The sequence below is a fragment of the Leptosomus discolor genome, chromosome 1 (genome assembly GCF_034619465.1).
Source record: "Leptosomus discolor isolate bLepDis1 chromosome 1, bLepDis1.hap2, whole genome shotgun sequence".
Lineage (NCBI taxonomy): Eukaryota > Metazoa > Chordata > Aves > Leptosomiformes > Leptosomidae > Leptosomus > Leptosomus discolor.
This window is the reverse complement of record NC_141391.1, coordinates 18,230,508-18,258,143: the sequence shown is the minus strand read 5'-3', so window position 1 is coordinate 18,258,143 and position 27,636 is coordinate 18,230,508. Positions and strand designations below refer to the sequence as shown.

Here is a 27,636-nt window from a genome sequence, read left to right as displayed (position 1 = left end):
AGGCCGTGGGGTTGAGTCAGCGTCAGGATCAGGCCTGGCGAGGATAACCCAGTCCACCACAGCCCGGTGGTCATGGGGCAGGGCCGTGGCAATGATGCAGGGCCAAGGTCAAGCTGTGAAGTCATGTCAGGGTCGGGCCTGGTGACGGTGACCAGGGTCAGCCATGTCACCATGATGGCCGGGCAGGGCAGGGGTGGGGTGGCCGGGCTGAGGCCACGTTGGGATGTCAGCCCAGGGTCAAGGCCCGGATCAGTGCGGCAGCGGCCATGCACAGACACAGCTGGGACACAGCTGAGGCTGTAGCTGGGGCAAGGCCAGCCTCCATTTAAGAGCAGCTCCTGGGGGAAGGAGGGGTGCCCCTTGCTGAGGCCTCTAGCTGTCTTCACAAATGAAGACAAGACCACCAGTTCTGCTCTTCCCGAGCTGGCCCTGGGCCTGGGTGGCCAAGCCCACAGGAGCAGGAAGGACACACTCAGGGCATGTTCACCCATGCTCATTCAAACACAGGCCTTGTGCCAGGATTCAAAATAATGTTTGCATTTTCAAGTCACAAAATACTGTAAAAATGTAATTCATAATGGTTCTTACTGTTATTATTATCTAGCCCACTTTCTGATGTGCCTAGGGGTGCCAAAAAGAAGATACTTGTTGCAACTGATGAGATTTAAGCTAAGGCTTACTGTTAAGCCCATGGATAGACATTTTCTAAGTCCAAACTTAAAGGTGAAAGTAGAGTTAACTGGGCTTTGTCTATATGGATAAATTGGCTGGGCTTCAAGAATAAATAGGTCAGGCACAGCAGTACAAGTTCACATCAACTACTGAGTAGACAGTCAATATGGGAAATTATTCTGGAATAGCTAATGCAGAATGGTCCGATTTTGTTAGTTTTTCTATGGAGTTGTGAACCAGTTAAGGACTCGTGCACCTTGTAGGAAGTCTGTGCATTTCCCAAGTTTGACCTTCCCAACAGTAATGTCTCTATGTTCTCAACATCCTCTGGCTCTTCCACAATTCAAGTGCAGAAGTTAAAATAGTCACTGACATTAGTGGGAATTGGAAATGGCCATCAGGTGGAAGAAGACAGCTTCCCATACTAAACAAGCAAAGAATCATGGAGGTGCCTGGAGAGAGAACTGTCTGAAATGCTGAAAACATCAGCAAAGTATGGTCACTCTCACTTTAGCTCAGCTTTCTCATATATGTCCATTAATAGTTGTTTGTAATGCCATTGGCATGTGCAGTAGAGTCACTGGGCCTCTGGAAGGTTATGCCAGTGAAGTGTGACATGCACCGCCTGTCATTGCTGTAAGGAAAGGAATGGAGTATCAATCTGCAGTGAGCAGCTTTGGAAGGATGCCAGAAATGTTTTCAGGTGCTGACAGCTTCTGCAGACTGTCTGTGTCCCAACACCTTCAAGTCCCTGCACATACTTCAAAAATATTAAGTTGGTTATGTCAGGCTGTCAAAAAAGTGTTGCACAGGAACATGTCTGGTTTGTGTTCAGAGTGGGTGGATATCTCCAGCCACAGCTGTGCTCCAGTGGTGTGTTCAGGTTATGTGGGTCTTGTAATCCTGTCAAAGACTTCAGCGCACACTTTCCATGGTGAAGCCCAAGGCGCTGGAGTTTTGCTGGGTTTGGTCCCTGAGGTGCTTCAGATTCTTGGGTCCGTCTAGACGTGCAGCACTTGCACCTCCTGTAGATGTGACTCTCAGAGAGACCTGACTAATGACTGAAAGCAAAGCTCGTTGGACTCTACGTCAAAACTTCAGCTGACGTGTTGGTTTCTATCAGATACTGTTTTGACAGCATTTGAAAAATGTTGTGTGAGTCCGTCTCCTTTTCTTTTTAAATTTGAGGGGGTTTCAGTGGTTTATATATACTAAATTTAATCATCCTTTGAAATATTTTTGCTTTCTGAATCTAGTTTTTAAATCAAATGGAGTTTGGCCCAGTGAAGTTTTGAGCTTTGAGAACAGAGACCCCATTTTCTTCTGTGTTCCATAACTTTCTATGGGACTATATAGACTAAGGACTGACCTCAGTTCAGCCTTTCCTGTACTTGTTTTAAATTGGAGAATGACTTAATTCCCTGGAGCTGACAGTCTGAAAAGTTTCACAACTTACATATTTTGTGTGAGAAATGTGTTAAAGCAAGTAGGGGAAAATTGGGACTTTTTCCTGAAGATTTGTGCATCTAAATGTTCACATGAAATATATTTCTAATCCTTCTTTGCAGCTAAATTATTATGTTAATACTGTTAAATGTAATGAGCTGTATTTCAATGCCTGCATTTTAAACTCCTACCAGAAACGATATTCTTTTTATCAGTCTTACCTCAGAAATAAATAGGTTATACATACTGGTACTATACTAACTGTGACCAAACACATCAAAACCACAAAACAAAAGCTAAGGGTAAGTGATGAGAAGTGCAGTCTGTTTACACTTTCGTTGCACATAAATTACACACAGTTTAATTTGTGGTTGGAGTAATCAAGGAATGCAATACTTCTGCTTGCCGTATCTTTGGATTTCTAGATGTAGGGCCAGAGTGCAGAGAGCTGCAGTCAAGTGAAGCTGCATCAGTGTGGCTGGGCTGCTCTGCACTCTATTTCTTCCTGCATTATAGACTTATTGTTCTTAAATGTATACTTATATGTATATATATATATATAATTATCTATATAAAAATATTATATTTAAAAGTGTTATTATACTATAACATTTCTGTGTCCAGTGGAAGGGTTGCAATGAGTTAGAGATTCTAAGCTATTGTAGCAGAGGATCTGTGTACATATGTGTTATATACTTGTATATAAGCATTGTATTTCCAGGTGAAAAATATCCACTGTGTCAACTTTTAGGGCTTGCATTCATTCTTATGACTGCTTTCCTTAATTTAAAGCAATGTAAATGAGGCTTTAGCTATGTGTTATAGTAACATATAAACTGTGTGCAGGTACACTGACCGTCTGTCTTACTCCTGTTGACCAGAATCTTGCGTCAGCTCTGTGTGAGACTCTGCACAATTATCTTGAGATTGCAAAGGTGTATTTTGAGAGCCCTGGGCTTCAAGCTTAGCTCTGTACAAACAAATGTCTAAGCCTGTCTGGAGCCTCTCAATTTTAGAGCTCTGTCCAGACCCATGGGGTATCATACACAAACCTGCTTGCAGAGATGAGACCTCGGTCTTCGTTTGAAACCAATTCCCCCCATTCAGAGTTCTCACCTGGCCTGTGTCTGTTTTCTTGTTTTTCCCTGTATATTGTTACCTAGGAAAGGTTCTGCATAAAGTCGTACAATAACATGAGGAATACCATCTGCATTGTATGGCTTTGTAAGGCAGTTAAATTTATAATACATGGCTGAGCTGTAAATTACTTGCATAGGTGGCTGTCTCTTTGCATGCTATCAATATTTATAAAAGGTCTCGCAATCAACTAGCAGCTCTACCCTGAAAGAGTAAGTATGTCTGCTGTTAATCATTAGCTTCAGATTTACTGAGAGACCTAAGAAGACCTGATCCCCAGCCTTCCAATCCACGATGTGGCACACACGGTGTGCATCTCTATTTCCGTGTAAGATTTCCGGGACAGAATTTCAGGAGCCCAAAACTTACTCCTGTCATTCAGTGCTTTTGGATTGAGACTACATCTATCCCTGCAAACAAATCAGAATCTTTGCATGGAGAATTATATCCATTGCACCTATTAGCATGTATTAATGCTAATGGAAATTCCTATTAATGAAGTAATCTCTTTAGAGATATTAATTACTACCACTTAGAAGCTATGTGACACACTTTAAAAATGCTAGGTAGCCTTGCTTTCTATTGCATCATGGATTTGTTTTGTTATTACCGTATAATATTGGTAGGTAGCTTGTGAGTATTGACAGCATAATAAAGGAACACCCTTTTTTTTTTTCTTTGACCTGTCATTTGCAGCCTGTACAGAGAGATTGTAAATCATTTGTAAAACATTCTCAGAGGGGAGCTTTCTCCTGCTTCTTGTTTACTGCAGAGGAAATGGCAGAGTCAGCCCGAGATGGGGAGTCACCAACAGTTGTGACATTACTAGTGATATTTCACGTTATCCACTCCTGTTGACCAGCTGCCCCAAGGACTAAAAGCTTTCATATGCTAAGTACGTATAAACTCAATTGAAAGATACATACTTATAGCCTTTTCTATTTGTTTCAGCAGGGCTGAAACAATGTTTTCACTGCAAACCCAGGGTAGCTGCTAAAGGAGTGATTCCATGTTACAAGTAATGTTCTGAGGCATTTGTTACAGCTTGAGATGGGTGATTAATCACCCTCAGCTCCTATGATCTGAGTTTTCAATGCTCTGTGCTGTAGACACTTAACTGTATGAAGACCTGATTTCTGATCTTTAACTGAGAACTTCTGATTCCTGAGCTGACGCAGGAGAGAGGAGTTACGTGGTCAGCATGAGAATAAGCCTCATCCTTGCCCTTACAACACTTCCTAGTTTTCGGTTTCAAAGGAAAGTGTCAGTCTGTGCTCTTGCCCAGGGGAACAGACAAAAGCTTCAAGGGGAAATGGAGTGTTGGACTCGGTGAAGGAAACCAGCAGTTAGAGTAAGTCATCTGCAGTATATTCATTTCATATCGTTTCATATGAGAAGTTAATGCTTTGGGAAAAAAGAGAGGTAACTTTTAGCCACTGTACAGAGGGTGCTTAAGTTAAAAAACTATAAACGCAGAAGACATTGTGAGTTATAGAGGGGAAAGAAGTATTTAATTCACAGTGGGAGTCCAATAAGAATGTTTCATGTAGGCTGATAGTGTTGCTGTCTTTGTGGACTGTGTGTAATAAGTGTACACATTGCCTCCATATTAGGGTATCTCAAAGCAGGTGATCAGCTTTAATTTAAAAGAATAAATCTGCTGAATAGAGGTAGTGTAATAATGTCAGATGTTGTGATTTTTCTACTTTTTAATTAAAAAGAAGGGAGGTGCAAATTGAAGGATTTTCCTCATGAGCAGACGAGGTGGAACTTTGTAAGGACAGAAAATGTGTTCTGCCTTTAACTCACATGTTCCCTGCCTGTATCCCTGACACACACAACAGGTGTGAATCTGATGTCTATCGTCAGAAAAGTGTTCCAGAGAGATAATGACTTTTACTATTTGCGACTATCTGCTTAAGTAGCCCTACTTGCTGCTTGAAAGGGTGCTACAGGGTGGGTGTCAAAATCATGTGTGGAAGTGGTATCTTTGTGTTTAAAGTACTTCTGCCTATTCAATGTACAGTCTGGGAGTAAAAACTAGAGAAGATTAATTCCCTTTTCACTTTCTCCCCACTTCGATCTTCTGGTTTTGCACGTTTCTGGAATCTGAGTATTTAGGGGTAATTGTGAGCTCAAAATTTGATGCGCCCGTCAAAGTGGGATAGAAAACATATCCCATACAGTCCAGTTCTGGGCTGTGAAGTGTTTCCCCTGACCTACAGGTGAACCTTTCTTGGCACTTCCAGTTACTGCTTTCCATCCAGAGATGTCACCACTAGGTGACTCTCCAGCAGCCTGACGTGATGCTTGTTCAGGACAGTGAAAGTCCTTCCATTACGTTTATTGGTATTTGCATCACAGTCAGAAAAGAAATTCTCAGCCAACACATTCTTGGTCTTTGTTGTTGTGGCACATACTCTTTGCCCACACACATCTTTAATTTTACTGGTCACATACTCAGACAAATACAGCTTCTGAAGGCAACTTAGTGGGTTAAAATTATAAAATCAATACATAATAATAAAAATTACAGCAGCAGTAACAATAATGATGAAGACTTGAACAGAAAACTAGTGTTTTGGGGGAAGAGAAAATTCAGTCTGAGTGGTTGTTTAGCAAAGACCTAACAGGTCAGATTCAAGCATTATTGCCAACACAACATTTTGTTCATCAGAAGAGAGGAGGCCTTGAGTTTTCAGAGGATTACTGCAGAAGAAAGCCAAAGAAAAAATAAGTGTGTTTGCAGTTAGATCTTTGTACATTGTCTTGTAGTGTGTGCCACCAAGCATGGCAGTCAGTTTTCCTCTCTGCTTCACCTACTTCTGCATAATGTTTTACATGTAATAATGAAGCTTTATTGACATTAGCCAAACAAAAAAACAGTAAGAAAGAAAAATGAACAAAAGATTGCTTTAATGTGAGCTACTAAGCATAAAGACTGCCTTACAAAATAGACCTATTTTGTGTCTGACATGCTAGGAAAGAGTATCTTGGCTCTGCGTGTCATTATTTTTCTTCCTAGTAAGATTATCCTGCCACAGGAGCTTCTCTGGCACCATGGAAACTAGAATGTTCTTGTTATTGCTATTTTATATTTATGTGAGATGGCAGATAATAATTTTTTCAAATTAGTGGTAGTCTTTGCCATTGTCAGTAATATTTTTCCTCTTTTTCTTTTCAAATAAGATGATAACTTGAAAAATGTCTTTAAATTCTTTTTATAAAATTGAAAGGAACTATAAGTAAGAAAATAATCTTGCATAGGCATTTTCGAGCTACCCATGGCTGTGATAACAGCCAGAGTATTCTAGAAAATCAGCTGGCCATAGAAATGCTAGAGAGGCACAGCTCACCAGCGTGGCACAATGTATAAAGCACTGGGAAGGTCATAAGTTGAAGCAAAGAAAATTAGGAAAGAACTGTTCTTCAGGCACTATTTTTTAACATCTCTAGCCTTTTCTTACGACAATGTAAGGAATATCAACAGAGTAAAGACTTAAGCTTGTTTTAGGTAACTGTTTTTGCAAATTATCTGCCCTGCTGTAGTTTTTACCTAATGCTTTCAGCCCTGTTTTTGTCTGCAGTCCTTTCAGCCTTGTCTTCTCAGACACCGAGAACTTTGATCCAATGCGCAAATACTGGTCTGCTTGTCCTTCACCCCGTGCAATTCCTCATGCTCGGTGGTTGCTGTGTATCTGTTCTCTTGTGAGGTGTGTGATAAAGAGTCCTTTAGGGACAAATCCTGCTTCTGCTGAAATCGATAGGAGTCATAATTTCACCTTTGGCAAAAGTGAGATTGAGTCCTCTGTCCCCTGCAAACAGCAGAGATGTCCCCAGACATCCTATGTGGCAACCCAGTTTCTACTGCGTTACACATCCGTCTTCTGCTTTATATTCAGGATGAAGATGGTAGAGAAAATACCTTTCCTCTTACAGTAGCGATTAAAGTTCCTTATTATCCTAACAGGAAGTGGCAGAGGGAGGCTACAGCTCTTTTCACAATATTTATGATAACCCACATGAAAGTCTAGAACATACAAACAGTAGGTTAACTTTCCCCCCGAGATGTCTGTGTAAGAAATACTGCGATGTCCTTGTGCCAATAAGGAAGCGATGTTTTTAAAAACAGTGCAAAGGAATTGCTCCTGAGTGATTCATTAGTTTAGATGCTGTGTAGGATAATAGATGGAAAAAGGTAACGAGGTGTAGCCTGTGAGGTCATTTGGGATTGCTGCCTGCTCCGGTTTGTGGAGCAGTCTCCTGCAAGTTATCCTGGGAATGGAGTTGCCTTTGATCGTGCAACAGCTTGCAGGTACTTTTCTCAGTCACAATGGTGTTGTCTCCTCTCAAAAGGAAGTGGCTCCGAGTGTCCAAAGTGGCTGTAGGGAAACAAGGAGGAAGGATGGACGGAGCAGACAGGGAAGCAGGATTAGTGCATTAGTTTAGAGGGCACTAGGTGTTTTGACACTCCTACGGAGCAGTGTCTCAATACATAATTCGCAATCCAAGTAACAATAGCGCTGCCTCAAAGGCAAGTTCATTGCAATACCGACTGCAGATACCATCTTCTGCTGTAATTGTTTCTTGAGACAGGCTTTCCTTCTCGTTCACATCTGTCGTTCATCTGTATCATGAGGGGACATGCAGGCTTGGCAGAGCAGGTATGTAGGGAAATTATGCGGTTTGGCTGGGAGTCATCACAAATGAGAAATACTTAATAGTTGTGCGATACTGCAGTTACACATTGTGTCTCACGTTGATATTGTTCAGTACTCACGTAACTATGTATATAGGGTTCAGTATATGGGCCTGCACCTGTGTGTGAATGTAAATAGGCACAAGCAATTTGAAGGGTTTATGTCATGAGTTGGGGATGACAGCATCGTTCAAAGATAATGACTGCAGATAACGCCAAGCACGTACCAGTAAGGCCTTTACAGTGTTTAAATACTTATGTCAGCGTTTGTGCAGGGGTTTTAACGCGTTTTTCGGGGAAAGGGACGTTCATGCAGTGCCCAAGATGGTCGGTATTAGAGGCAGCGTGGCTTTTTGAGGTTTTTCTTCTCCCTGGAACACGCAGATGGACACTCAGTGGGTCTTTGCCAGTGAAGAGGCCGCCGTCCCCACGGCGGGAGAGCGGGTTGCAGGCGGCTCCCGCCACGAGCCCGGCGGTGGTTCTGTCTCCCGCCGCTAGGGGGCGCCGGCCCTCAGCCTGCCGGCCCTCAGCCTGCCGGCCCTCAGCCTGCCGGCCCTCAGCCTGCCGGCCCTCAGCCCGCCGGCCCTCAGCCCGCCGGCTCCCCCTGGCGGCGGGCGGCCGAATCCGGCCGCGGCCCCCTCGCCTCCTCCGCCCCCCCTGCTCCGAGGGGAAGGCCCGGCCGCGGCACCCCGGGGCGGGCTGTGGGAGGGGGCTTCAGCAGCGCTGCCGCGGGCTTGCTTCGCGGGCGGTGGCTGTGGCTGCAGCCGCTCCCAGAACACCTCCCCGCCTGGCTCGGGGGGCTTCTGCTCCTCCGGGTGTCGGAGCGCCGGTGCCGGGGCGGCGGGAGGGAGGCCGTGGGGCGGGCGCTGGCGAGCCCTGCCTTCGGCGCCGCCTCCCGCCTCACGGCGCTGCTGGGCTGTTTTCCCTGCGGCGGCTGGCGTTTACGGTGCTTAGGCGCTCCCACGGGGCGGCGAGATCTGTGGTGATTCACATTTTTGCCTTTCTAATAAGTTTATTTCAAATGGCAAGTGCTTGCGCATGTGCCGGTGTAATTTTCTTCAAGGGAAATATTCACTCGGTTACCAGAAATGTCTCCCTCCTGTCTCCAGATGCCACCAGATGAACAGTAGGTGCTAGAGTGGACAATATACCCTGTATCTATTCCAGGTGGAAACACATCCGTTCCCAGACTAGATATTTAATTTTGTTTTGTGAAGTAATGTTGACTCAGAGAATATAAGTTTTATGTAAATTGATAACTGAAATAATTTATGTCCTCTGCATCTGTATTCCTAGACATGGGGTTTACCACTGATTAAGGTGGAAGATTTACAATAAAGCCTTGCTAAAACATTGGTATTACATCTCCAGGCTGTGCACGAAGCCTTGCTCTGTTGCCATCAGAATCAGCTGGGGCGTGGATTTGCTGGGTTTCCATCTGTACTTTAGGCACTTATGTAACGTAATTTGGAAACAAGTAACTTTGCGTGTCCCTTGCACTATTCCAAATCCTTTGCAACTTGTTCTTTTATGTCCAGATAAACAATTAATTCCTGTGACCTCTTGGTCTAAAACCTGAACTTGCTACTGAACAGCTTCTTCAGTTGCAGCCACATGCGTGTAGCTTGTTCAGGCTTTGCTTCTGCATGGAGAACATTCATCGTTATTTGCTTCCATACATATTAAACACAGGCAGAATCACTACGCAGCAAGGAAAGAGGAAAATGTGATAAACTCGTTGGACATGTTGCATGAATACCTATAAGCTGAATTCACAAATTATTATTCTCCTTTACATAGAAAATATGTGGTGGGCACCCCACTATCAGGGCCTCAGTGAGCTTCCTCTTGAAAATCAGAATAATCTTGTTGTTGCTTCTGCTTAAATGACTGGATATACCCTTCAAGAATTGCTCTGTTAAGTGTGTTATTTATTCTAATTCAATTATTGGCTTAATCTTACTTTCAATTAGTTTTATAATGCTTATGAATTACTACTTCGTTTTTGCAAGGAAGAAGGATGCACTTCTTCAAGGCAGAGAATAATGCAAGCATATGAGTTGTCCACTTAACCTGGTTATTTTTAAGCTGGAGAATTCTGCTGTCGCTAAAAATTTTGTGTGATTGCTGTGAATGTGTCATGTCCCACTGTATCTTTTAAAATGTCATTATATGTAGAAATATACTGCAAATAATTAAATGAACAACAGGGAAAGTTCCTAATGTTGTGCTGTATTATCTAAAATGGCTTAAAAATAAATTGTGGGGATTTTTTTTCCTTTCTAGCAAACTTCTGAAGAGAAAGAAGTCTGAAACCGGGCTGCAGGGAGTGACTGGAGAATGGTTTGAAGAAATACAAAGAAAAAAGTTTCAGAATTATGTTGATGTCAATAGAATGCTAAAAACACCATTAGAGCATCAGCTAAAGAAGAACAAAACCACCAGTGAGTTGCATTTTTCCATTTCCTTATCTAGATGATAATGGTCACCAAACCAATGTCTTAGAGAATTTCAGAGTGCAATACCTAAGGAGTTTTTGAAATTGCATTGAGTTTCTTCCCATGTCAAAGTGTTACCAAAGATATATTTTCAAAATGACCATGTTTCTTTAAGCAGATTCTGTTAAAAGCACAGCTAGGAGTCACAACAGAAAATCCCTGATATTCTTATCCCATAGTTGGAGTCATAGAACAGCCCAGGTTGGAAGGACATTGGAAGATCATCTGGTCCAACCTTTCGTGGGAAAAGCAGTCTAGGTGAGATTATCTGTCACCCTGTCCAGTCACATCCTGAAAGACTCCAGTGATGGGGACTCCACCACGTCCCAGGGGAGGTTGTTCCAATGATTGGTTGTCCTCATTGTAAAAAAATTCTTTCTTAATCAAGCTGAAGTTGCTGTAATTATAGTAAATATAGTGGTGGTTTCCCAATCAAAGCAGTAATGTTTACTTTGTACAAAAACTGTTTCAGTTTTACCTAGTTTTCTTAAACTAGAAGCACCTAAATGACATTTGGAATAAGTAGATAATCTGGGTTTGGGTGAGTGAGGTTTGACTGTACCAGTGGAAAACACCAGGCTAAAGGCATGCCAGAGTTGATTATCAGGGCGGGTGACAAAGCCTGGAAAATTGGGCTGACCAGGAAGTAACTTCTGGAGATCTTATTTTACAGGTTCTGTTGCCCATCCAAAATGAACGTGCACAAGAAACATGGTGTCTCTATCCCAAGCATGGCGTTCTGTACTGTCTTTTTCATCTTCCATCCAGATAGTCTTCATGCATGACATACACTTTTATTCCATTCGAATTTCTGCTTGTTTTTCATTGAGCTCTTCCTATTTGTTCTTCATAGCAACTGCAAGCAGTGTCATGTATTTCAAAAGAAAAGTGAAACCCTAAAAATTTTCCTGAAACTACATACCTACACAGAACAGATCTCTCTCTTCCCTGACCATTTTTCCCCAACATACCCTCTAGTATGAGTTGGTTTAATAAAAGGTATTGCTTCTACCCGCAAGCCTTGCTCTGTCTACATCGCTAGACCATCCTGGCTATGAGACTATCCTGATGTCACCTTCATTGTCAAGTCAAACAATGCCACCAAGAGGTTAGGCTCTGAAAGGGGTAGAGGAGGAAGCATTTTGTAATACACAATGATCATCTCTGAATTGAAAGCCATGTATTACACACAGGATTTAAATCACGTGACATGAATTATTCATTTCATTTTGGACTACGTTCAAAATGCTGCCCCTTGCTGTTATCAGTGACACTTTGCTCTCATTGCTGGTGTTGCTTTCTCCTACAGTCGTTGGATAAGCCATTTTCAGGCTGTTGTATTGTTTCAGGCATGTAACGTTTCAAATGGAAAAAAAAAAAAGATGAAGTGCCTTATTCCTGAGTGAAGTCTTGTTTCCTTATGTGCTCCATTTTCCTGTTGCATGTTTTGATAGCAGACCCTGCAGTTTCTTTCCCTCATCTGTGAGCAGTACTCATCCTCTCCTTCACACCAATTGCCAGCTGCTTTTACAGGCAAACTGGGTTTATGTTCAGCTTGAAGAAATTAGATCGTAACTTTCCCAAAGAAATTATTCATGATATCCTGCATTTAAAATACAGTTCTGGTATGCAGTTTGTAGCAGAAAAAATGTACTCCAGTGGCCATGGGAATCCCATCATGAAGAATCGTGTGATACAAGGACACCTTAGTCTGAATTACTGTTGTGTAGTTACATTACAGTCTGTTAAACCATTCAGGGTTGTCATATTTCTTACAAAGGTGAAAAGAAAGTGACTAATGGTTGTGGGTGCCTCAATTTTCAAATGTCTAGTTTCCCTATATTTTAAAACAGTTCTGGTTTTCAAATGTTTGAGTGCTGATTACTTTCCGAAAATCATCCTCATTTATCTCATGTGCATCACCCAAAACCAATAATACTTTTTGAAACCGTAGACCTGCTTATCTTTCTCTTAGCCTTCTAGTTAGTCATTATAAAACAGCATATCACATAGTCTGTCCAAAAATGTCAATAAAACTGGATTTTCCTGGCATAAAAGGTAAGCAAAAGAAAACTGTTTATGAAAACATAACTTTTTATGTATAAGACTGTATTTAGTAAGAACTTGAAACAAATGAAATTTTTATAATATTTTTAGATCATAAAGAATTGAAAATGTCATCCCGCACAAATCCTCAAGCACAAAAGAATACTTCAGCATCCTTTCTGGGGTTCAGATCACCTTTTGCTTGGCTTTTCTCCTTCAGAAAATCAAGGAAAAACCAGACTGAGAAGCAACCACGGTGAGATATAATCAGAACATACATTACTTCCAGCTTTAAAAAAGTTTATGAATCGTTCTGTGTTTTGCTTAGGAAACTTTGTTAAAATTACTTTTCCAGTCTCTTTCCTTTCACCTCACTGATAAGACTGGGATTTTACTTGGTCATGCAATGAAAGATTATCTGTTCTGTGTCAAGAATGAGGACTAAGTGGCAAGTAATAGGTAAAGTCTCTTGGCTAAATCTGTTTTGCTCAGGTTTTGCATAAAGGCTTTAAGTGTATTGAAGCCCCTAGACTTAGCCACGGCTGCATCCTCTTTAATTCCCTCTCCAGAGGACAAGGTGTAAGGTGCATGGGTATCTGGTGCCCTGTGGCTGTGATATAACAGGAACGAGTAGCTTTCCCAGGCCATGGCAGAGAGTACCAGCCCCAGGCAGCTCTGCTGCATCAGTTCCCACCATTTCTAGCCCAGGGGCAGCTTAGAGGCAGGCCTTCAGCTTTAGCTCTAGCCAGGCAAACAGGGCGGCTCTCCAGTGCTTTTGTCATCCGTGCTTCATCAGGGCTTTGGTTTCAGCTGGATCTGAACCCAGGATGGTCTCGGGTGCAGTGCTGGAGCTGCTGTTTGAAGAGCCACCCTTGCCGTCCACAGGGTTAAAGCTGCTGTTCAGAGGGAACAGGGCACTCTTGGGTTATTTAAGCTGACTGTTCTCTCCTAACTTTTGTCCTGTATGGTCCTGTATGTCAGCAACACCTGAGTGAAGTATTATTTTTGTGTGCATCTTAGGGTAATCCTTGGGACTGGCAATCATAGGTAAAGGTGCACTGTGCTGTGCTTTGAAATGTAAGTATGATGCTGCAAGATCTTTGGCACGAAGAGCTGATTTTCACTCTGTGAATCTCAGGCTGGTATCCTGGTCCTTGCCTGGGGCTCCTAGGTGGCATGACACTAAGGCAAGGAACAGCTATAAAAAACAATGACAGGGAATGCAAGCCTCTAAAGAAACGATGATTAGTCTGATACGTAGGTTTTGTAGCACAGCAGCTTGCCATTGTGGAGTGTTTGTATCAAAGCAGAAGATTTAAGGAGAGGTTTGAATAGGGGTGTGAGGTTAGCTTTGTGGATATTTACTGGTAACAATTCTCCTACCTAGCAACGCAGGGTAGGAAAAAAAAAAAATTTGCAGAGTTTTAACGCTGCTCGATATGTGTCATCTGCTCCCTCCTCTTTCTTGTGACATGATAATGCCCTTGTGCTGGGACACACCAACACTGGACCGCAGCCTGCCCTGCTGAATAAAGGGGCACTTGTGTAAGTGAGCATCAGATTTCAAGGGTGTTTTATCCTGGCACATGGTAGGGTAGCCAATGTACAAGTGAAGGTCTAGGCTTTGCTCTAGAATCTAAGCATTAAAATTATTTCTTCATCTAAGAAGGCAAAAAAAAAAAATAAGCCATGCCTACTCATTGCATCAGCTTTTCTAATATGTGTTTATCTGGCTTTTCCACAGAAAATCTATCATATCTCAGGCTCAGAGGCCTTTGATTTCTTACCGAGCACAACTTGAAAAATAAACAAGTCAATCCTGACGTGTAACTGAGCTGATTGCTACATTTTCTAGTCACGCCTCTCTGTCGAAAACTTCCCCCACCCTCTTCTAGGTGTTGCCGTGGCATGTGGTTTGCTTTATGCATAGACAAAGCACTGAAATAATCTGCCTCTCACCAGGTAGAGTTATTTTGGAGAGCTAGTGCAATACAATAGGAGGCAGCACTGTAAATCCTGTAAGAAAGCCTAACTGGCAGAAGCTTTTAAATAGCTAAATATTAATGGCTGTTTAGAGGGTTTTTCTGTACTGGAGAGACAGTTTCATCAGCTGCGGTGGTGTTTTGCTGTGAGAATAAATTATGGATGCTGCAAAAAAGAGTATGCTTGTGTGGAGACGCAGAAGATGCTAATAAAAGGTTTGTAACTGTAGTCTGAAGGTAGTGAAATGTTCGATCACTTTTGGTTCAAAGGTGTTTGGTGTTCCTGAATTCATCCATATTCTTTTCTAATATGTAAGTGTGATTCACACTGGAAAAGAAATGCTGTTTAGTTGTGTTTTTGGCATATTTGAGTTATGCGGCTTTTGCTTAGCTGGCTTCTTATGTAGTACTGATAAGAATAGTATAGAAGAAAACGGACTATACTGACATTAGACAACTTGGAGATGGCCTGGGGAAGACAGGTGCCTCAGTGAAAAAACTGATTCACAGCAGATTTTAATTCATGGATTTGTATTATTGTTACCAGCAGTGATAGTAGTAAGCAGAGCCATCTTTTAATCTTACATTTGGTTGTCTTAAAAAGATACATATGCATATAAGTGAAAAAGTATAAAATAGAGCTTCTTATTTTCCGTACTGAGTTGTATGTTTCTGATGGCAAATATTTCTGAACTTGGGCAGTAGTTTAATTTTGTTTGTGTTTATAAATAATAATGTTTATAAGTGTGTGTGTATGTGTGTGCAAAATAATGTAAACATTGCTCAATATCCTTTACGAAAAAAGAAACTGAATTACTTTTTCCTAAAATTAAGCAATATTTCTCTGGAAGCAAGCAAAACTTTTATTTTGAAATGCTGAAAAACTTAAAAGAGTTCAGAAAAAATAATAAGGCAGTTTGAGAAGTAGAGGGGTTGGTATAGGGAAAAAATTAAAATAACTTGTCTGTATAAGTTGTCAGGGAGAAAAATAAAGCAAGATGCAATGCCCAGTTATTTCTGGAAGAACAGTGACAACAAAGACATGGAGAAATTTAGGATAGTGCCAGAGGTGCAAATGAAAACTTAATTTTTTCCTAGACTATCAGAAGACATTTCTAACATGTCTGCTTCGTGTAGCTTCATTGCAAGGAGCAAACCAAGCACAGCACCAAGAGGGGACAATAGTAGAGCAGCTTTGCACAGTAAAGCTGAAGCAGGGAGCTAACAAAGCTTTTACATTTTTGTTATGCAGATAATAAAAATTAAGGTAACTCGCTAAGCCACAGGATTTCGTTGAACTTGGTTTGCAGGAAATCATTGTAAAAACTCTGAAACATTTTTCATTCTTAATTTGTTGTAGAAGCATTAAAATGTATTCAACTTTATTTTAGTTTAAAGGAAGAGCTACATACATCTCACCGTCCTGGTTCTGTAAAATTCATTCACAGGGAGCAATAACCCACTGAATTAATGGCTCTTCACATTCAGTGCTACAAGAAAAATTTAGGGATTTTGGATTCAGATTGTCTGGCTGGATCCTAAGCCCACTGAGGTCAATGGGCTTGTTTCCTTTGGTTTCAGTTGGACCCCATGTCAGAGAGGAATCCTGGTTTTACAGTTCACAATTACAGAAGCAAAAACAAATTGCACCTTTCAACTGTTCTTCCCTGCCTGCAAGCACATTGCAAACAAATGACAAAGCACTTCAGGAGGAAAGGCTGGGCCACAAAGAACCTGCCAACGAGCCGGTTTATACTTGCTGTTGAAGCACAATAAAGTAGTCTGCCAGAGCACAAGAAGGTTTTAAGAGCCTAAGAACAAGGTCATTCAAAAAGACTTTGAGACAAACAGGACTGAGCAGAACCATCTTTCCCCACTTCACTTTCTCTCAAGAATTAACTTCCTGGGAAAAAACAGTTTCTGAGACCAGGAAGAACAGGCAGTAAGCACAAGCTGAGAAACATTTCCTTCAGGGCTTTTGAGGGGACTGGGTTTGCTTAGTTGTAAAATAACGATCTGCAGACTCAAATAGACTCGGTGAATTCAAGTCCTGTTCTTGTTTATTTAGTTTATTTTCTATTTGTATGTCTGTAAGTCACTCCACAGAACAGATTACCTTTTATGTTCAGGGCTTCTCGGCTTGTTCTAACCACTGCATTACTCACAGATGCTCTAGCCAGTTTTCTGCCAAGCCCTTGCAGTGCTCTATAACTTAGGAAAGCAGACGAGCCTTCTAGCATGTGTTAAAAATTGGTAAATAAAGTCTGTTTTGGGTGAGTAGCAGCAAGTTCCAAAGTTCACACCAAAAACCATCTGCTGTCTGTCTCTCCTCCTTTGCAGGGGCAGAGCACAGCCCTGCACTTGAGCAGAGTGAAATGGAAGAGAAAAACAATAGAATTGCAGAAAGCAAACCACTTACAGATTTACAAGTATTTAACTTCGGCTCTTCACAGTAACTACTAAATTACTGTTGTCTGGAAAAGGAAGTAATACCATCTTATCATAGTGCTGGATTGAAACAATTATTTTATGGCTGTTGCAGACATTGAGGTATCAGTAGGTTGAGCTCATTCTTGGCTGTGCAGCCACGGCATTTGCAAGCTGACAAGGCCAGACTGAATGGTACATTTCCCCAGCACTTTTTTTTTTTAGCAGGAGTTTTTTTGGGGGGGGGAGGATGGATTCTTCACAGAGCAGTCTTTTTCCAGATGCTTTTCAATACTTGTTATAGAGAAACTGCTGGATGTTTACTATCTGGTAAAATGACATCACATTCCTTTTCAAAGCCAACATTTAAATCCTTCTGCCTACAGATATGACAGTTCTGCTAGCCCATCTTCGAAAGTGGAAGAAATGGCAACGGTAAGTAGCTTATTAACTGTATTGTCAGCGATGTTTAAACCACAGATTTCTCAGAAACTAGTCCCCTTTGTTTAGGCTGTTGAGATGACACCTGTTTAAGTAGTATTCTTGCAGCTCTTGTTTTAAACCTGAGTAAAATGTCTGTGTTGTGAACGTGTTGAATGCACCTGTGGAATGAGCTTGCCCTGTTAACTATACAAGTCCAAAGCTTTCCTAGGTAAGCCCTAAGTTTAGCTCTGATCAGGTTTCAGTTCTCTCTTAATGACGGAATAATTGCGTGGATAATTTCCTAGGCCAAAACCCTCACCTATTTTGGCAACTGTAACCAACCTGCAAATAGGTCAAAACTCACACTGAGTAAATAATCTAGTGTATTTACTTTCTTTCATTTGCATGAGGGTGAAAAAGGGTAGCTCACTTGGGCAGGCAGTAAGCTAGAGCCTCTCCTGCAACATTTCTGTTCACAGAATTACCATGTAAATGTAAATGGAAATTATTTTTTGGCTGAATGTTCAATTTTACAAGCACATCTCAATTTAAGAATGAAACAATAGCTTTATTTCTGATGTAATTTAAGTGCACGCTGTTAAAATAAACAGATTTCCTCCAAGGACGGTATTTGCTATTTTAATTACTTTATTGCCCTGTGTTACTAACATGTCTTTCCTCCTCTTCAATTGTGTGGTATAACCACAGAGGGGACTATGAAGGTATACAGTATATAATCAAAGGTACAGAGGAGGTAATTTGGCCTCCTCCCTTCTCTCGTATTTCAAAAACAAAGGGATAATCTATATTAATATATGACTGAACAAAGATCTTATCAGAGAATCCTGCCTATTATATAAATAGACTATTATAGCTAGACAAGTAGAATATTATGAATATTGAGAACTAAAAAGTAGCAAGGATTTTTATTTTTAAAAAAGGAGGAAGAGTCTCAGCTAGAATAAATCAACGGTTCAGCAGTTGTCTGCACTTCTGCTGAGTCTGTGAGCTGAGAGAAATATGGATGGGATAGGAAACTCTCCAGCTTAACATGTAAACTAAACTCAGATGGGGAACAGGATGATATTTTCCCCACTGCTAAGGTAATTTATCACAGCCCCCTAAAGTGCTGTCTTGCAATATGAAAATTGCATATGGTGTTAAATTATTAAATCTCTGTTGGGAGCACAGTGTGTGAATTTTAAAATGTGCTGGTCAAGGAAAAAGTGATTAGGAAAAACTAAAATAAGAGGTAACAATGCAGTAAGGATGCATATGGAGAAAATAAGTAAACTATGCCCCTTATTATAAGGTCATTATAACACATGTATCCAAAACATGCTACAGTATGAGGACAAGATGAGCAAATCTCCTTATTACATCTGTAATAACAATCTGTAAAAGTCTCTAAAATGCATGCAACTTTATAATCCTGTTGTATATTTTAATAATACAGTATTTAATGGACCCACAAAGAGGTTACTGACCTCTGTGACTTGTGACATGATTTGTGATGTGACATGTGAAACGTGACTTGAACCCACATGTAGAACTAAAATCATGTTGCCTTACAATTTTTAACAGGCTGAAATGTGTAATTCTGCAATGTCAGCTGAACCAAGTGGTCATTCCTTTGATGCAAACCAAAATGAAATGTTAGAGAAAAGTACACAGGAATGGAATGAACAACTAGAGAAGGAGTTTTTCAGTGGTAAGTGTGTGTCCTTGCTTTGTTCTGATATTATTGTTACCAGAAGTGACTGTGGTGACCTGTTTCAAAGAAGCTTCTGCAAAAGCATAGCCTGTAAAGATATGGCTCGTTGCTTTCTAGCATAGTGGCTACTTTTTGCTGGCTTCATCTGACAGCAGAATGTCTGCTCTGACGTTGACTTAAGATGTGTCACTGGCCACACTTCAGCGTGCATTTCATCTCATACAGATCCATTTTGGAAGAATCACACCTTGAAAGCATACATTTTTCTCTGCTGATTCTGACAGGAGCCTGCATTCCATCCTTTAGATGCAGACAGTTACATGAGAAGAATTTCATCCCAATTTCCTGCATGCACAATTTTGATAATGATGAATTACTGGGCCTGGTTTTATGAATTGTAAAGCCTCAGACCACAGCGAGAGGCATTATGGCATTCAGTTGGCTTTCTAGGAGCCCTTATAGCGCCAGTCAGAAGTACCTGGTTCTAATTTTTTTCTCACTGCTGGGAAGCAAGGCAAGGTCAGATGCACCTATGGGAGTACAGAAGTGTTCTTCCATAAACTTCCTCAGATCTATACAAAAAAATGTCCATGAATATTACTTTCTACTACCCAAAATTACAAGAGATCACAGATTGGAAGCATGATCGGGAAGCTGTGGGTAAGATGGCAGTGCTGGAAGAGGAGAGCCCTGCATGGTGGACAGTGGTTCTTCTGAAACTCATGTGCTTGTCACTGCTTTTGGGTGTCAGTCATAACTGTGCACACTTGCCCACTGACAGAGAAAAACTGTACACAGCTTGGTTGATGTCCTCCAAACGGAAGACGCGGAAACAACTCGACTCTTTTCTTGTTCTGAACTGGCTCTCTCCGGAGTCTCCTGTCTTGTGCTGAAGAGAAACTTAGAAAAATGGAAAATTTTAGCACCTTTGTATCACCTTTTATTCCAACTATACATATACCTAGCAATGCTTTCCTAATGATTCAGTACTATTAGCACAGATCTGTGATAACTGATCAGTCAGTCTTTTTATTTAAATGGATTAGGAAATGCTCTAACAAAGCAGCCATAGCCATTTGTGTTTGTATCTTATGGGTGCTATTTTCAACATACAAAAATAATACAATTAGCGAAGGCACAATTGCTTTTGCCAATAAAAATACTTTAAATACATTGCTGTCTCTTAGTCTTATGACTGAATAATTTGTTTGACTGAGCTGTATAATGTTTAATTCCAGCTCATGAGTCTGCCTATATATATAAATACAGATTTGTTGCTAGAATGACTCATAGGTTCCTTACTATTTTGTTACCCATTTTTATCCAGAAAATGATGTTTTCAGTGCTCATTTTAAAGTAATAAGCTACAATTTAGTGGAAAACTTCTTTTCTGAATGAAACAAACGGTGGACATGCCAGACTACTGAATATGCTTGTTTGATGGTTTCGTGTTTTCTCAGTTACATCATAACTGTGCTTTGTGAACACACAGAAAAGTCTACGTTTGCCTAGTGAATTCTTTCCAGGGATTTTTTGCTTATAAACTAAATTTGGAAAGTTTTCACAAGTACACATATATAGCACATGAGTAAGAATTCAGACTTCAAATTGTTTTGTTTTTCTTTTCAATAGCATAAAGACTAGCATTTACATAAAGAGCAGTTTTAAGATCAGTCATGGAGCAGCGCATTTTTTTGCTTGGAGTCATAATGGACAACCACTGAAAGGTCCTGTGGAGGAAGAACATGTGGTTTGGGAAGGGTTTTGAATGCTGAGAAGCTGACTCCTTTCAAAACCAGTTCTGATTATTAATGAAGTACATGTAACTTTTTAAAATAAATAGAAGATATTAAAGAAAATAAAACTAAGTATCTTTTTTTTTTTTTCATGTGCAGTTCTAAATGACCTAGATGACCAGCTGGCCCAGGAACAAGCCCAAGAGCCATTGGACAGGACAGTTTCTACTAGCAGTGCATCTACTGTCCAATACAGTAGTGCATTCCCTACTTCAAAGAGGCAGACTGCTAGTAGAGGCCAACACAGAAATGACTGGAGTGACATGCCTAGCACATTTTTCCCAGATGGACTGAGAACAATAAGAGCCAAAGATGAACACAAGGTTTTCATCAGACCAAGGAAATTACACAGTGCATATATAAACTGGCACCAGACAGCCTTTCAAGAAGATTACAAATATGGCGATCCAGTTGATGGAAATGCTCATCTGCTAAGCAGCAGGCTCTCTTCCGTTTCATTCGGACGGTCTTCAGAAGGTAGCTTATATCCTCCTTCCATAACACACAACAGTGGATTTAGGCGCAAGAATTGTATGAACCGGGATACAGCTGGCAGAAGTTACTCTGTGTGTTCCCTTCGGAGATGTCCATCATCAGTATCTTCTGACCAGCTATCAGCATCTAGTTTACAACATCCGTTGGCAAGGGAGAGCAACAATGGTTTTGTACCAAGGTTTGGTCGGCAGAACCCAAAGAGAATTCCTCTGTCTTCTATTGTATGGAACAACACACCAGACTCTCCTGGGCAAACATCAACTCAAGAAAAAATGTTTAGAACCCAATCACTGATGGAGTTTCATGCTACAGACCGTGGTAGATATCCTAGCTCTTTGCAAGAAACCAAGAAACATGCATGTTACCACTCAAAACACCACTACAGAAGATCTATTTCAAGCAGTAACTGCTTTAGTAGAGTTAGTTGCCCTGACAAAGCTACTTCTTCTTTGCCCTTTGATAACTGGGAAAATTATCCGTTATGCAAATCGGAAAATAATCTCTCTAGATCCTACTGTAGAGATACTTCTCATGGCAAGTTGTATGCAAACCAAAAAAATTCTTCATATGGAAGAAAAGACAGCTGTCCTTCTTGGGCTGATATTGCTCAGTACTACAGTGATGAAATGTTTATTTCCCCTAACACCAGCTTTGAAGTGATTATGGCTAATTTAAATGACCAGCAGTGGGCGCATACAAAGAATGCCAAGTTTGGCTCACAGCGCCTGCAGAACGATTTTCACGTGTATTCTCCAGAAAATACGAGTGTCAAAGGGATAACGAGAGGTGCAAATAGAACTTTTTCAGAATGCACCAAGGGCTGTCAGCCTCGGCTAAGTTGTAACTCTTCAGTTTCTTCACCTAGTATCAGAACTGACGATTCAGTCTTTCCTAATTTGAAGGACCAAACAAAACCTATAGGACTGAACAGGAATTCAGTTGTCGTTACCCAAAGAAGTACTAAGGCAGACTTCACACAACTAGAAGAAGTTGAAGGTATGAAGCTGCCAGATGAAGACATGCCGTTAGAGTTGGTTTCTCAACAAGCAGATACAAACTACATCAACATTCAGAGTTTTCCCTCTAACAGCCCTGCTTCTGCCATGTTGCAAAGCAATGCATCTCTCTTTAACACAATGAGATCGAAGAGACAAACCCAAGTCACTGCCAGAGGAGATATTGCACAATCGTATACATCAAACGGTGATAAAAGAAATGCACAAATGAAGGAAAACAATTGCCCACCCAACAGTGTGTTCAGTCCACCTCTCTGTATTTTGCCAGCTGATAGGAGCAGGAAGAAACCTTTTCTTCCAAGTCAGAAAGAATGGGAACATAATCTGCATTATGCAGCAAAAAGAGAGCGCATCAAACAGGATAATCTGAGTGCAGAAGCCATTAACCAAGCTACTCCACAGAGACAGTCCTCATGGCTGAATGTTGCTTCTGCTCCATCCACTGAAAAATTAGCAAACGGTCAAGGCATGTTGTCCTGTCCATCTAGCTCCTCACAAAGCTCTCCACAAGCACTTTCTCATAAAGACAATTCTGAATGTTTAGGAACACTAACTAGCTCTTCAGTAAATTGCACAGTTACTGAATCTCAAGCAGAAGGTGGAAAAACAGCTCAAGTGAGCAGAATAGGTGTTACCCAAAAGATTTCACAGAAAACACTGCAAAATATAAGCACTTTAGTTACTAAGGACTGTAATGGACAATTCACTACTAGTTCTCCACAAAATGGAAATTCTGGAAATATTTCTATGCATAGCTGTGATGGAGACCCCAGTACCTCTGAACATAGTTTAAGTTATTTTTGCCTTGAAAAAGAAAGTGGAAAAATAAGGAGTAATTCACCTTGTAGTGAAAGGCTTCACAAGCAAGACAGCTTGCTAAGACACACCAGTAGCTGCAGCATTACTGGCTCCTCTAGCAGAAACAGCCTCAAATCTCCTGATCCACTTGTTATTTATTACACTTTGCCTAGAAAGTCAGCTAGCATCGCTGGTAGTATTATGTCAGATACGCCCATCTCTTTACCTAGAGAAAGTAGAACAACATACGATTGTTTAAGGTCTGAAACTCCACATGGAGCTGATGCCTTTTGTTCTAATCAAAGAGATGTGTCTTATTTAGACTCAGAACATTCCTTTTTAACATCAGCATCATTAAATGCTGCTACAAGTAACAAACAAAAAGATTACCCCAGTCCTTTAACCGAAAGACCTAATGATTCAGTAAGTAGTAGTACACCAGTTGAACTGACAGATAGGTATAAACATCTAAGCAGAAGAGAATCCTCTGTGTTTTCGGATGGAAAGGAGAGGGGAAATTTTTTGCAGAAATATAAAACTACAAGCACATTTACAGTTTGTGTGGATGAAGATCATGTCAAGTATCATGAACTAGTTTCAGTTTACTACACGTTACCACGGAGGCATTCAAGAACATTTTGTAACCTCTTTAGAGATAATCCAGAGGATGCAGATTTACCTTGTCCCAAAGACAATGCTCAATCACCAAGAATACGAAACAAGAAAAATGAAGGTCATGTGAGTTCAGCAAATCTTTTTTTCCCTAGTACTTTGGAAAAAGAGGTGCCTTCATATTCCTCTGACCAACTATCTTCAGCTGTGGTCACACCTCAGCACTTAGGAACTGCTGTTGGTAGTGAGGAAGAGAATTCCCACTTACCTCCTAGCTCTAACAAGATACGTACTTCAAAGTCGATGAGTATGGTACGTAACAGGAAAGATAGTTCAGCTGATCTTTCATTAGCAGAAAATGTGCTTTCTGACACGGTGACAAAAGAAATTTCTTTTGCTGGTCCTCCACAATCCACTGTGATAGTGGCCAAGTCAAGTAAGGCCATTTCAGATGCTTCAAGCAGCCAAAATACAGAAATATGTCTAAGAGAAAAGAAGGAAATTTTACAAACAGCCACACCACTAATGCCCACTTCATCAACCCCTCCCAAGCCAGGCAGACGTTTAGAGAATCCTTTGTATTCTACTTCAACAAATAAAAACATTGTACAGAAGGGAAACTCTGAAAACCGCTGTGAGCCCCCTAAAGTGAGCACCAATAAAAATCTGAACAGTTTACTGTATAATAATAAATGTAGTGGACTGCAGTTAAGGGCTGACAGTTCAAGAAAAAATGCAAATAATTTAAACTCTCGTAGCAAAGTGCTTTCAGAGTCTCAGAACCTTTGTTCGGAGGTAAGCACAGCTTCCAGGGCTGATCCATCACTTCAGCTAGACAAAGCCGAAGTTCGAAAATTAAATTCAAGAATTAAAAAAGAGCAAAACTTACAGAGTACTCAGATGGGTAAAGATTATAGTGGTTTGCAGGAATCAGAGAGGCACAGTGAAGGCAGCCTGAACATTGACTGTAGAGATAAAGTCCTCAGGGTTACACAAGATCAGAAGATAACACAGAGTGCAGAAGATGAGAACAAGCTTCTCTCTGACTGCACAAGAGACAAAGTCAAAGATATAGAAAAAAGGAAAAATAGACCTTCAATTAAAAATAAACTGGCAGCTGTTTACAAAACAAGTAGAAAATTTTCAAGTAAAAATTTACCCCCCAAACCGCACATAAGTAACATTTTTTCACAGAACGATGGAAGTACCACTTCTTTAGAGGTCAACATGTCCCTTGACTCACTGATTTCAATGGATTCCCGTCAGCCATTCCTGCAGTTGGACAACAAAAATCAGAATCACAGTCTGGACCCTGATAAGAATACGCCAAGAACAAGAACAGTGGAGAATAAGATGACTGAAAATCAGAATGATCCTTCTTTGCTTGTTAATAACACCAACTGGAGGTCTTTTCCAAGCTCATACACCCAGCAGGAACCCATCAGTCCCAAGAAAACTACAGTGAAGGTGGAAAATAGGCCAAGTCTTACAACGTTATTTCCAGATAAAGCAGTAACCACAAGAAATAAGAATTCCCAAATGCTTGATCTGAGGTTAGAAGGCACAAGCCAGCCCATCTCTCCAAGTGCTACTATGTCAGACCCACTGGATGATGAGAAAAGAAGAGCTAGCAGTCGTGCCTGCAATCCTCCCTTGCTGCTTTTAACTGACAAGAACTCAAACACATATGTAAATAGCTGCTTGCAGGCAGACATATGTCCAGAGCAAAACTTGACTTCCCAGACAGCGCTTGGTCAGTGTCAAAATACCTCTCAGTCTCCTAGGTTAAAAAATGCTAACTTGCATAGCTATCAGTTGCGTAAGAGTCATGCCAAAAGTCAGCGTGAGCGTCACCTTTCTGAAAGTATTTGTGCTCAAGATTCCCGGGAGACCTTTTCCTTGGGAAGCAATATTCTACCAAAATATGGTATACATGGGAAGAGATTTAAATCTTACTCAGAGCTGTTGTCTTGTGATGAAAATGAAAACTGGGCATCAGAGGATGAAAAATGTTACAGCACTAGAAATTTGATGTATCCTTCTGTTGAATTTGGCATTTTTGGCAAAGAACAACAGTTGGCTTTCCTGGAAAATATCAAGAGGTCACTTACAGAAGGGCGATTATGGAGACCTTGTCTTCTTAATAACCCTGGTGCCCTCAGAGATGGCGAGGCCCTTGCTATAAACAGGGCTGAGCTTTTGAGCTCAAGTTCTGCTGGGAGCAAAATGTCATCAGCTGCTTCATCCCCCCGAGAGCTGACTGATATCTATCGGGAAGACCCAGCAGCCTATTCAGACTCAGACAGTGATACCACCACCGATGACGAATACTACCTAGATGAGATAGATAAGGAATCAGAGCTATGAAGGGCCTGTGAAACTAAGATGGCATGATAGCTCGGTAGTTTCTGGGCAGGCAAAAACATGTAAAATACTTTGAGCCAGTTCTTGTGCTGCTATAGATTGGTACAACTTCATTAGTTTTGAAGAAGTTAGTATGTTATATTAGCCGAGCATTTGACTTTTGTATTAAATACGTGGCTTCACCACTGTTGTTTCTCCTAGCAGGGAAAGAGAATGTTTAAAAAATCCCTTCCCAAAATAATAGAAGGTAAACAACTGTGGAGCTTTGAGCAGTGTAACTCCAGAGATGGCTTTCCTCTGAGTCAGCAAGCAGTGGCTTAGGCTCCTGCCAGCTACTCAGTGCTGGAATGGATAAATTCTAGTTTGAGCTACTTTTTCTTACAAAACTTAACAGAAAACCAAGAGCTTACTTTGCTGATGAATTGCTGTTTCTCCAATTTTCCTCATTTACCAGATCAGGCATGATAATGCCAATCCATCCCATCCAACAAACACCCCCACAAACCAAAACCTGTTCAGTTTTTACAGCATATTCTGTATGAATATTCTTTTTCTGCATTCCTGGGAAGCATAGCAGCAACGTCCCCGGTGGTGTTTGTTTTGCCCTGCAGTTGAGGCAGACTCCTTGCTGGGTTTTTTTCTCCTCAGCATTGCAGGAGCAGTAAGCAATGTGAGTTACAGGAGTGCTGCTGGTGCACAGGAAGCAGCTCAGCAACAGGCACAGCACTGGAAAACTCACCGCAGCTTTCGCGGATGTTAAGAAACAAGGCTGAGCATGGGAGTCTGCTTTTCGGACATGGGGGATTCCTAAGTGGCACAGCTACAGTTGAGATGACCGGCCAGATTTCTGTCTTTGATTGAGGAACAGGTTAATTTGGCTTAATAATCCAACACTTTAAACCATGCAAAATGTAAAAAAGATTTACCCTATTTATTTCCTACATAAACCTCATAGGTTGAATCCTAAGTTCTCCTGCTGCCTCTGTGCTCGGCCGGTCTTGGCGTGAGGCACCTGCAGCCACTGGGCCCCTTTGGGCAGCACCCCCCGCAGCGACCCCAGAGGGCACTTGGCTGGTCACAACTGCACCGCACAGACCAGCAGGTATTTACATACAAAGTAAATAAAATCAGTGAGAAACATTCTTTGCCTTTTGCTAAATTACCGTCCCTTTTGGTACTTTTTAACCATTCCTGCTGTCACCGCGGTACTTTTTATCCTTTAAGCTGAACGGCTGTAAAGAATTTCCAGTGGCTCCTCTTTGGCCACACTAGTAATGTAGTCTTATTACTCTGTAGCCAAAACTCATCCCTGACCATGAATTTCTAACTAAGCTTTGATCTCTTTTTATGCAATATCAGAAGTGGCTCACTAAGCCAGAAGATAGTATTTTTAAATAATTATACATTTACTTCTACTTTACTTCTAATTTCACATATGGTCTAAAATGATGATCCATATTTTTTATACACTTTGTAATTCAATAAAATTTCTGTAGGACATAATTATATTT

General features: G+C 41.0%; 1 protein-coding gene across 2 annotated transcripts in view; it reads left to right on the top strand.

Moving 5' to 3' along the window:
- Positions 1–26,128, top strand: part of EXPH5 (exophilin 5) — a 33,531-nt gene extending 7,403 nt beyond the window's left edge. The window contains exons 2-6 of one of the 2 annotated variants that reach the window (XM_086481791.1): positions 10,241–10,398; positions 12,610–12,754; positions 17,294–17,342; positions 18,915–19,041; positions 20,940–26,128. In XM_086481791.1, coding sequence (XP_086337917.1) covers positions 10,241–10,398; positions 12,610–12,754; positions 17,294–17,342; positions 18,915–19,041; positions 20,940–26,128 — 5,668 coding nt within the window. Of the gene's footprint in view, positions 1–10,240; positions 10,399–12,609; positions 12,755–17,266; positions 17,343–18,914; positions 19,042–20,939 lie in introns of both variants that reach the window. The other variant, XM_086481790.1, reaches the window with a different exon arrangement.
- Positions 26,129–27,636: the final 1,508 nt, after the last annotated feature.